This window comes from Taeniopygia guttata, chromosome 2, assembly GCF_048771995.1.
Source record: "Taeniopygia guttata chromosome 2, bTaeGut7.mat, whole genome shotgun sequence".
NCBI classification, from domain to species: domain Eukaryota; kingdom Metazoa; phylum Chordata; class Aves; order Passeriformes; family Estrildidae; genus Taeniopygia; species Taeniopygia guttata.
Genome location: NC_133026.1, coordinates 23,480,413 through 23,492,161, shown reverse-complemented (window position 1 = coordinate 23,492,161; position 11,749 = coordinate 23,480,413). Strand labels below are relative to the sequence as shown.

Sequence of the window (11,749 nt, the reverse complement as noted above, 5' to 3'; positions counted from 1 at the left end):
TGGCTGCGGCGCCGGCAATCGTCACATGGGCAGAGATCAGCCCAGCGCCGCGCTCGGACCAGCCCGGCCCACCGCGCCGCCCGGCCCGGCCCGGCCCGGCCCTGCCCCGCGGAGCCGCGGCGAGTAGCGGCGGCGGCGGCGCCGAGATGCTGAACCTCATGGAGGTCGGCGGGTCCCTGCTGGAGCGGGTGGCCGTCGGCAACCCCCTCTCCCTGGCGCTGGCCGCCTCCGCCTTCGTGCTCAGCCTCGGCTACCTGTTCCAGCTGGGGTACCGGCGGCACCTCGGCGCCGAGCAGAAGGTGAGCGGTGCGGGCGGCGGCCCGGGGGCTCGGCGGGCCGGGGGAGCGGGGCGGCAGCCGCAGGGCGCGGGCCCGGGCGCAGCCTGGGGACAGCCCTCGGGGGCACCGCCGCGGCCCCGGCGTGGGGAGCGGCTCGGGCGGCGAGCGGCGTTCCCAGCGGGCCCGCCGTGCCCGGCTGCCGGCGCTGCTGGGCGGCTGCGCCCTCACCGCGCTGCTCCGGACCGCGGCGGGCAGCGGCGCTCGCGGCTTGCGGAGCCAAGCGCGTTCCCGGTGCTGCTGCATCGATGGGCCATAAGAGAAGGCGCCCGCTAATCTATGAAACACAGTGCTAACCTGAAGGCCCTTTTGAAGGGCTTTTTAACAAATCCTCCAGCGCCGTTTCGTTTCTGGCTGCCTTCTTTTCAGTTTCAGTATCTTTGTGCTTCACATTCAGAGGCAGCATAGGAAGACTCTTAATCCTATTCCCTTTATTTTAACCGTTGCTGCTTTTAAATCGAAAGGTGTTTCTATCTAACCAACTGAATATTCTTTTAAAGTTGGCCTTTTCACAAAAGAGTTTAAACAAATATATACAAAACTTGCTCTGTGGTTAGTTTTTATGTAAGCAGACATGATTTTGTTACTTTTGGGCACTGGCACATGCCAGGAAGGTGAAGCCTGGCAGAGTTCAAGAAGCGTTTGGACAACTGCGTCAGGCTCAGGCCGTCACCCTTGTGGGTGGCCCTGTGCAGGGCCCCGAGCTGGACTTTGATCCTTATGGGTCCCTTCCAGTTCAGGATATTCTGTTAGTTCATGAGTCTGTGATAAACTCTGATGAAAATTCAGTGTTTATTTTTCTCTTTCTTCTACAGAACTACCCACCTTTCATTCCATCAGGCATCCCTTTCCTTGGTCATGCAATTGCATTTGGAAAAAGTCCCATTGAATTTTTGGAAAATGCTTATGACAAGGTATGTTTTCCCACATGATTAGCTGAGCATATGCAAAAATATTTTTGTGTATCTATTAAGTTCTCTCTCTGAGGCCTGTTTAAAATCAGTTCATTCTCATTTACCACCTCAAATATGGAATGGGGTGTGCACAGTAGGCGTTGTGATCTTCAGATCTCTTTATGTAGCAGTAGTGTTTTCTGAGCTTTTGTGATTCACGTCACAAATATGCTTGTACATTTGGGTAATACTCATAGCTGAATCACAAGTTAGTTAAAAAATCATTTGCATGAAGTTATTTCTTGCTGTAACTGGTAACTTTTAATCACATTCTTTACCAGTCTATGACCAGGTTGGAATGTAGCTGGCCACTTCTGTCAGCAACCTGATGAATTTTAAGGACCCTCTGATGTTAAAAGACCTGGTGTTTAAAGAGCTCAGTGGTTTTTATACTGTAACAGCCTAGAAGAAATTAACTAAAGTAGAGCTTTAATTCCAATTAAATTAGAGTTATGAGGCTGTTTCACATCGTCTAAAACTATCTAGAGTTATAAGCTTCAATCTTAGCTTGATTAGGTTAGAGGAAGCCAAATCTGGTACATGAAGGTCTGCTGGAGATGACTTTTAAACTTCAAAATCTTATTTGTCCCTGATTATGTATGCATAACTCCATAAATCCAGAATTTTTTGAGACGGTGTTTGTAGATTACTAGGGTCAGTATGTGCTGCAATCTCTCTGCTAGTTTTTTTTGTGTGTGGTTGATCTTTTATTAATGTTTTCTAAAATAAATGGTTTTAAAATGTGCATGTTCACATGTGTTCATTATAACATTAGATATCACTAGTATGTACATTAAGAACAAATTTAAATGTGGTTTTAAAATATATTTATCTTTATTTAATAAACTTACTTCCTAGGAGAAAAAGTAATTTGTGAAAGACTGTAGGGGATAGGGATTTAATGATTTTTGTTCTTACTTCAAAGAATTTTTTTTTGTTTATTCTTTCTCTCAGTATGGACCTGTGTTCAGTTTCACTATGGTTGGCAAGACATTCACATATTTACTGGGTAGTGATGCTGCTGCTCTGCTCTTCAATAGCAAGAACGAAGATCTGAATGCAGAGGATGTGTACTCCCGGTTAACCACGCCGGTCTTTGGCAGGGGAGTTGCCTATGACGTCCCGAATGCGGTTTGTATTTTAAATTGCAGACCAGTAGAAAAGCAGTGCAACTGCAATGCTGAGCAGGCAGCCCTGAGCTCTTGGCTCTGTGTGATGGGGTTTTGTTCATATATCTGTGGCATATTGCAGTGGTATAGGTAAATCGTCTCATCTGGATAATCTGGTATGTTCAGGTTGCTTTCTTTACCACCTGACCATTTGTCACTCTGGAAGTTATTTTTTGTTCTTGACACCATTTAATCTCACCCTAGAGGAAAAACTAGTGAGTCACTTTTTTGTTCCCTTGCAATATGCCCCTGCCTGCAGCTCACTTTTCCCTTCCAAGCAACCTCAGGTCTTTTTTCTGAGAAAGCCCTAAGAGTGGTAACTTTAGATTTATGCCATGCCAAATCTAGACATTGGAATAATAATTTAACAGTTTGAACCTTTCCTCCTTATCATGCATCTTCATTCATCCCTGCCTACGTGCTGTGATTGTTGCCCTGTTAATAATGTGGCTTAAGGGCAGTAATTACTATTATCTTTGCCTCCATCCTGGCATTTTGCCATGATCCACAGATAAGCATGTTGTTCTTATCCTGTTGTTTCGGAAATCTCGTACAGAGATAACTGCCTACAACTTGCTGCTTTCTAAGTAGGTAAAGGAGAACTTGATTGTCTCCTCCTTTGTCAGAAGTATTAAATTGTGGATAGCAGTTTGGGGGAGAAGTGGTTGGTTGGGTGGTAGGTTCTTTGCCACTTGATGGTTCTGCATGACTCCTCATCCCTATGAGAGCCAGCAGGACTGCAGCCTGGATAACAAGAGATCATTTCTTGTGTTCTAGGAGATCTCTTTCATGAGTGGGGCCATTCTAACAGACTTGTTTCTACCAGTTTGGATAGTCAGAGGTCTTCCTCAAAAAGTCAGGGATGGAGTTGGGAATCACTTTGGTAGCTGCTGGAGCATGGAGGATACATGATTCTTTGCAATACATCTCATGTTCATCTCTGTTCTTCTCTGACTTGCTTCAGAAGAGCATCTGTGAATCAGGCTGCTAAGCTGGCCAGATTTTCACCGTGTTGTGCTTGTTTTGTGGATTCTGACTGTTACGGGATATCTGCTTGAAACTTAAAGGTTATGGTTTGTCCTTAACTCTGTGACAGTTTACCCGCTTGTTACAGATGGTTTGACTTCTGCTTTCATGCTCTTCAGTTTGTGGATGGATTTGAAGTCTGTCTTCATGCAAGAGCTAGTTCTTTGATGTGATCTAATCTCATCCATCAGTTTTATAACATTTTCTGTAAGCTCCTTGGAAATGGGCATTTCTTACTGCCATGTACTTCAGGCACATAGGGACAATTAAGGCCTACCTCATTGGCCCACCATATACAGCTTTTTCTTGCTTTTTTCTGAAATGAGGTATTTTTCTAGAGTCACCTAGGTTTTATTTTCCCCTAGAGTGCGCTTGAGTTCTTTAGTCAAGATATTAACCATATTACTCAGTAAGCCTTGGGTATCTGTGGATGTGTCTACTTAATTCATACCTTTGATACCAGAAGGACTTCTTTCTTACTAGCTCTGCAGATTCAGGTTCCTCAGAAAAGTCCTTTTTTTCCCACAAAAATTACTCTTTTTCCACAACAAGGAGATACAGGGAGTTTGCTATTTACATTTCAATTATCTCTGACAGATTTTCTCTAGTTTCCCTCTATGATGCTAGAGAGGTAGCACAGCCAGTTGTGGCCAAAATGCATTCTGCTAGAGGTAAGCTGGGTTTTTTTGCATAGAGTCACCACCGTGATTTCATTTCAGACATCTAATGGGAAGTCATTTATTAAAGCCATGGAAAAATTCATTGGCATTCTACAGTTGATGGGTCATCCTGAAGTTTGTTTTGAGACCCCCTTTTCTCTGCTTAAGCTGCTAAGTATCTGTGACTTTCAGTCATGTGTTTGGAAGAACCACCCATTATTCTTCAAAATGAGTAACTTGCTTGCTTACCAGTGATTCTGGTAATTGTTAATATCCATAGTCAATATATCAACTAATATTCGTTCTCTCTCTCCTCCCTCCAAGCCTCTTGCAGATAGTTTTTGTTGAGAGGAGCTGAAAATGCAGAGGATGTGTTCACTCCTGTGTGCCATTCTTGTCTCCATCAAGCTGGAGACTGGCTAGCATGCTGCAAGGGAAAATGTGCTTGTCTCTTTGCTCTGTGGCCTGTGTGCCCTCTGACAGAGACTGCTGGGGTCCTCACTGCATTCTCAAAACAAAAGCTTCTAGGAAGTAGCTTTTCTTTTAATGCCTTTTGCTCTGTATTGTACATGCAGTGCCCTTGGTGGGAAGAGAGTTTATGGTGTATTACTCATGGTACAGTGCAGAGCTATAGGGCAGATGCCTAATTCATAATTAGGGCTTAAAAATCAAATAAATAATTTTCTGAGTCAATGTCCTATGAATGCATTGAATAGTTCTCATCTAATGAAGGGCTTTTCACCAGCAGGTTTGTTAGCTATGAAACACAGAAAAAGAGGACGAGGTGAAAAGGGTGTGAAACTCGCTGTTTTCCTTGGAAGCAGTTTGCCTCCTGCTTCTGTGTCTGACTTCCTGGGCAGTGAGGTCAGAGGGCTCTGTAAAAGAAAGGGTCAGCTCTAGTTTAGGGTCCTTCTGCCTGAGAGAAAGTGAGGAGGCCACATATCAGGGGACACAGGCTAAATCCAGACTTTGCAAAGATGGGGCTGGTTGTGTTCGTGATTATTTATCTAAAGGGCATTTCATAGGGCATTTCAACTTTGCTTGCATCTTGTATCTTCAGGGTTAAAGCCCAATGAAGATACTAAAATAATTTTTTGGGTACTGCAAAAGAGAACTGCAGCTCCTTTGAGCTATTATTTTACTTGAATGTTTCTGAACTATTGCTTGAAAGACAAATAAGGTGAAAAACAGAGTATTACCTATTAGTAAAAACTGAGTATCTGCTGTACCCTGCAGTCCTAATCATAATCCCTATTTACCTCTGGATGTTCTTATAGTAGAAATTCTAGTAAGTTTTAATAATATTATTATCATCATCCTTGCACTGATTGCTTGTTCTGTCCTGTTTCTTTTAGATATTTTTGGAGCAGAAGAAGATGCTCAAAACTGGGCTAAACATTGCCCAGTTTAGACAGCACGTATCTGTGATTGAAGAAGAAACAAAGGAGTATTTCAAAGCGTGGGGAGAATGTGGAGAGAAAAGTAAGCAGGATTAAATGCATTTTTCCTCCAGTTTTCTGGGAAGTACTTAATGCCAATGCAGTATATATTTGTAAAAGATGTACTGTAATATAAAAGAAATTAAAAATTACGTAGGTAAAAGTGTACTGAACATCAGAAGAAAGATAATACAGATTTTAAAAAATCAAATTTAAGACTATTGGAGAATAAATCTGCTCAGAAAAAATCACAGAAAGGAATGAAGGACTGTCTTTGTTTTGCTTTCGTAGTCAGCTCATAGTGCACCTGTTGTGGTAATTTTGGATGGTTATCAGTCAGCTCGGTGTAACCACTTCCTAGTCCTTGGGAAAAGCTGCTGCTCTGACTGCCTAGAGAGCCTGTACTGGAGATCTTGGCTCTTGGAGTTTCTACAGTGAAAAACTGCATTTTCAGAGCTGATATGGTTATGTTAATGACCAAAGTGAAATTTTTATTTTCCCTCATTCCCAACTTCCCCATCATCATCGTTGCAAGCTCACAGTTGCACAACAGTGTCAAATATTATTTAAACATACATATTTGTATTTAAATGCATAAAAATTATATAATACATGTCAAATTTTAATGTATTGAATTATTTTGAATGTATATGATTTATACATAAATATAGTTAATAATATGGATATAAGTTGATATTTTTCTAGGTACTACTATATAAAAATAATTCAGTGAGTAGTAAAATGAACTTGTTTCCTATGTATTTGGATTTCAGGGTTAAATCTTTCTATGACTTTACTTATGTTTATTAAGGATTGAAGTTGTGATGTATGGCTTACTTTGGAAGAATTACTAAATCTGCTAGAAAAAATTCTAGAAAGAAATACCTTAGAAAAAAGGTGTCTGTGATCAAACAAAAAGTTGTTCAAAGAGACATCTGATCAGACGCATTTCAGTAATGTTTTTCAAATCTTTCCTCAGACCTGTTTGAAGCCCTTTCAGAGCTGATCATTTTGACGGCAAGTCATTGCTTACATGGGAAGGAGATCCGAGGCTTGCTGGATGAGAAGGTGGCTCAGCTGTACGCTGACCTGGATGGGGGTTTCACTCACGCTGCCTGGCTGCTGCCAGGCTGGCTGCCTCTGCCAAGCTTCAGGTACCAGCACTAACAGAGGAAGCAACTTTAGCATTTTATCTAAACATCACTGTTGTTTGGATTGCCCCCCATCCCCACCACTTCTTTGTAAGCTATTCTAGACATCCAAATCAATCCTCATAAGCATTTTGCATTACACTGTGTAAAGTTGCTAATGGAAGTGTTTTGAATCACAGGCGACGAGATCGAGCACACAGAGAAATAAAGAATATTTTCTACAAGGTTATCCAGAAACGTCGACAGTCTGAGGAAAAGGAGGATGACATGCTCCAAACTCTACTTGATGCTTCATACAAGTAAGCCAAGAGTTTAAAGACTTGTTTGAAGATTTACTTTAGCTTTGAGCTGTTAAGTTAGAACTATCTACCAAAACCCAAGAAACACTCCCTCATGTTCTGAATTGATTTTGTTGCATGCAGTTTGTCCTAGTTGTGTTCTTAAAAGTGGGTTTAAAACTTCAGCTGTCAATGGTTACTCAGATTTCTGAGATTTTCATTGGTGGTCATGAGGTGGCTGAGGTTGCTTCCTTTCTCTTTGCTGTGTGTTGAGGAATGATTTTCTTTAAGGCTCCTAAAGAGTCTCTGTCCCTCTGTCCTCCCTTCTCCCTACCCTTAGATCTTTTGCCCCTTTGTTTAGGGTAGGCAATAAAAGAGCAGAAGGAGTAAGGAGTACGTTAGAAGAAATTGTAATTGCTGCTGTGTAAATAACAATGCTAAATAGTGAAACATGAGCAAACAAAGCTGCGGCGTGGTTCTGTTCGATGTAGGGACGGGCGCGCGCTGACGGACGATGAAATTGCGGGAATGCTGATCGGGCTGCTGCTGGCAGGGCAGCACACGTCCTCCACCACCAGCGCCTGGCTCGGCTTCTTCCTCGCCAGGGACAAAGCCATACAGGAGCAGTGCTATGCAGAACAGAAAGCGGTGTGTGGGGAGGACTTGCCACCCTTAACTTACGACCAGGTTTGTTTCTATGTTACATTAGTCCCGAGGGGCGTTTTTATACTTTTAGATACTTATTAAAAAAAAAAAAATTAGAAGCTCATCGGACATGAAATACAGTCACATGCATTTGTGTTAAAATAATAATTGGCACAGTTGTTCTCTAATAACACTGTTTGCCAGTACATTTTCTCTTCTTTTCCTGTGTGAGTAAATTTTCAGCTTGATACTATTTCTTAAAATCAGTGTTCATTAAAAAAATTGCAGTTCCTATGTTAATAAATGGCACTTCTGTAGCAGAGGAAGATCCTCATATTTCCACTGAGGAAAGCAGTGCAGTGTGACCTTGTTCTTTAATTAGGCAACAGAAAATACCTAAGAGACAGATCACTAAGACAATAGTTGTATTTATTGCATTGGTCAGTGATTTTTTTTCTTCTTAATTGAATCAAATGGAAAAGAAATAATCAGTGTAGCTAATAAAGTACATGTAAATATAAGTGACGCTGTTGAGGCAGGACGGAATGAGATGATTCTACTTTAGAAGGTGAGAGTATAACTCTGATTTATTTCAAAATACATTGCTCTTTATACAGAGCTTTGTGCAGACCAACTCCATTGGTCCTGAAGTGAAACCAACTCACACCATTGATGCACAGTGTATGAAGCACAGTGGTAGAACTTAACTATAAACAATGTGAACAACAGGAGAGATAAAGAACCTTATTTACATTCTTCTCCAGCACTTTCTCAGCTTCTGCCTGGTTACAAACTTTTCGTTTCTCTCTTTGACTGAATCTGAGACCGATATATAAGCTACTTACTCTTTGATTTTTTAAAATGTTTTTAAATGGTGTAAAATAACATCTTGTTTGTGTTGAGTAAACTTGGCTGTATTTTGATCTGTTCTTTTCTCTATATTTTCAGCTCAAGGATCTCAGTTTGCTGGATCGCTGTCTAAAAGAAACTTTAAGGCTTAGACCTCCTATAATGACCATGATGAGAATGGCCAGAACTCCTCAGGTGAGGACAATTTTTGGAGCTAATGTCGCTACAGCAGCACAGGCCAGGTCAGAGGTATCTCAGCTGGCAGAAGGAAACATGAGCTATTTGCTGGCAGGGAGGAAAGCTAATGGCATTCTGGGGTTCTGTCAGTGGTAGCATAGCCAGTATTGAGTTAGGAAAGCAATTAATACCCTGAACTTGGTATTTTTTACCTTCATGTGGAATTGTGTCTAGTTTCAGACCCCTTCGGTCCCCAGCAAGAAAAAGAAAATGAAGTGAAACACCTGGCTGGGAGGGGGCTGCAGCACTGGTGGCGAGAGGCTGAGGGAACAGGGATTGTTCACCTGGAGAAGAGCAGCTCTGGGATTTAGCAACAGCCATGTGTGGTTTTCTTCAGCAAAACTGACCCTTTATTGTAGTTACAAGTCTTACTTGAGCTTAGCTTAGTTTGGTGCCACCATTTTTTTGTTTGCCAAGTATTTTGAATTGCTGTAATAGAAAAATTTGATATGTATTTAATACAAGCTAGGTAAATCTGAAAGAAAACTTGCAGTTTGTGCAAATATGGTAGGTACTATGTCAAAAAATTCAGTTATTTTTTAACGATGTGCCTTCGATGTCAAAGCCTTTCAATAAATTTTAATTTCATTCATTCTTTTTTTTTTTTTTTTTTTTTTAACCTCCTGCTGTAGAGTTGCCAGCCTTACTAAAACAGCTGGAAGGTTCCTGCAACTACTTGAGCACTGTGTCCTGTTCAAGTATGAGAGGAAGCGTTAGGTTGCAGTAATTTAAAATGCACTTGACCAAAATCTCTTGAAATTTAAAGCCTCATGATGTAACACTTCAGGTAACATTTTAAAAAGAAAAATTGAGACATTTTGTCATGTATGGGGTCTTGTCTCTTTTCTTGTAGAGTGTTGCTGGATACAATATTCCCCCTGGCCATCAAGTGTGTGTATCTCCCACTGTTAATCACAGACTCAGAGACTCCTGGAATGAGGCTCTGGACTTCAAGCCTGACAGATACCTTCAAGATAACCCAGCAGCTGGAGAGAAGTTTGCATATATTCCATTTGGTGCTGGTAAGAGAATGCAGCACCTTGTGTGAGGTTGTGTTGAGGTGGCTCACACCAGCCATCTCCTACAGCACCTCTCCACGCTGCAGCAGTTGAGAATAGATTTTTTTTCCTGTTTCTGCCTGAAAGTTTTCTTACTGTGAAAGTGCTGTTAAAATAATTAAGTTAATAGTTCTGCATTAGTCATAGCTGTATATATCTCTCACAGCAGTTATCAAAACACCTTTATATTAATGTGAGTGATGCTTGACTCACATCTTTTCAAGTCAAGGACAAACCTGGTAACACAAGTTCAGCTGAAGGCAGAGAAAAAGTCTTCAGAGTCCCAACTTCCAAAACAATTTGCAAATATTGCCTTGATGGAGTTAGAGCTGATCTCATTCCTGTGTTTCAAGTGCTTCTTCCCTGATACATAAATTAATGCTTTCTAGTGGGGACAGAACAGCACAATCTCATTCCAGTTACTCGTCTGTTTTATGCAGTGGCACTTGGAAAAATAAGACTTGGGTGGAATTATAGAATAGACTATTTGAAACATCAGCCTCAGAGTGTTGAGAAAGGTCTGCATAAAACTTCTGAAGTTAGCTGATTGTCAAAGGTGATCCAATAAAATATTCTAACTGCATTTTATGGCTTTCCTTCTAGGCCGTCATCGGTGCATTGGAGAAAACTTTGCTTATGTTCAAATTAAGACTATTTGGTCTACTTTGCTTCGTTTGTATGAATTTGATCTCATCAATGACTATTTTCCAACTATAAATTATACAACAATGATACACACACCTAACAACCCTGTTATCAGATACAAGAGGCGGTCCCTGTAAACTCTGGCACTAGAACCTTACCTTTTGAAGTTGTGTGAACTAACAGACTTCTGAATAAAATTGTGACAGAATAAGTGGCAGATGGAAGCTGATGAATCTACTGTTAGGAAAGCAACAGTAGTCTACCAAATGCAGAAGTTTTGCATCTATTTTGTTTGCCCACACTGTTTACTGCTGCTGTGTATAATTGCTTGTTCTACAATTTTCTCATTGCATTTTTAAAGCAAAAGCGTGTTTTCTATTGATGTATCACTTTTAAGGTGCATGCCAGATCTTCTTAATGAAGAAAAATGTAATTTCTACAAGTGAAACTCCTTCCTTTTGAAAAATAATTGAAGATTACTTTTCCCAGATAACCAAGGGGCAAGGCTGCCTACCTTGCCTCTATACCCAATTTCAGCAAACCCATCTGGAACAGGCAGCACAGGGGACTATAATGGTGCCCTTCCTTTGGTATTTATGATCCTGTTCCAAGCGAGTGATGGTCTTGGCTGATTTAAGAAAATGTTACCTTACAGCTAAGTAGTAGGCAGAGTTCAAAGTATTCACAGGTAAGTCATTTCAAGAATGAGCCATTTAACTGTCTAACTTGAAGTAGTTGTAAAATGCTTATGTTCAGAAACAAGTAATTCTCTAAAAAAAATTTGAAAACAGTGATCTCTGGAATCTTGATGTCAAGTGTTAAGAGTAACAATATGAAGATACCAACGACATTAATTTTGTAAATAACATGTTTGTGTGTAAAAAGGTGAAATAGCTGAATGTCGTCTGTACTGACTCATGCAGGATTGTTAAATGGTTTTTGGTTCAAGAGTGCTGATGGTAAATGGTAATGAGCTCTGGCTCAAAGGAATTTTGAATTAAATTTGTAAACAAACCTCTTGGGCAAGGTTTCTATGCTCAACTCTGTACTTATTTTTGAAAAGGTTTCATCAGTAAATTTCTAACTCTCTCTTGGAGTGGGCAGTGCCCCCTTCAGCAGTGCTCCATGTAACCAGGGTTTTGTCTTGTCCTTCCTGGTGTAAATTCAGTGTCTGTTCTAAAACCTTGTGTTTGCATCACTCATGGCAGGTGAGGGAGCACAGGCTCTTCCCTCCCAGCCCTGTCAGATGTGACCAGGGTCTGCAGAAGCCAGGCTTCTCCCTGTCTCTCTCTGATAGCAGCACTT

The 11,749-nt window shown here is 41.2% G+C and overlaps 1 protein-coding gene across 1 annotated transcript; it reads left to right on the top strand.

The window, feature by feature from the left end:
- The first annotated feature begins 11 nt into the window (after positions 1–11).
- Positions 12–11,458, top strand: CYP51A1 (cytochrome P450 family 51 subfamily A member 1). The gene is made up of 10 exons (XM_004175506.5): positions 12–299; positions 1,151–1,249; positions 2,243–2,419; positions 5,498–5,624; positions 6,561–6,735; positions 6,912–7,031; positions 7,502–7,697; positions 8,604–8,699; positions 9,595–9,763; positions 10,403–11,458. Exons 1-10 carry the CDS (start codon positions 147–149, stop codon positions 10,579–10,581), a joined length of 1,491 nt encoding a protein of 496 aa, XP_004175554.5. The 5' UTR covers positions 12–146; the 3' UTR covers positions 10,582–11,458.
- The last annotated feature ends 291 nt before the right edge of the window (positions 11,459–11,749 follow it).

Excerpts from the sequence above, each read along its gene's own strand:
- CYP51A1 (XM_004175506.5), top strand. The coding sequence starts at position 147 with ATGCTGAACCTCATGGAGGTCGGCGGGTCCCTGCTGGAGCGGGTGGCC. Across the intron at positions 7,698-8,603 it reads CACCCTTAACTTACGACCAG|CTCAAGGATCTCAGTTTGCT; the intron begins GTTTGTTTCTAT and ends CTATATTTTCAG. Across the intron at positions 9,764-10,402 it reads ATATATTCCATTTGGTGCTG|GCCGTCATCGGTGCATTGGA; the intron begins GTAAGAGAATGC and ends CTTTCCTTCTAG.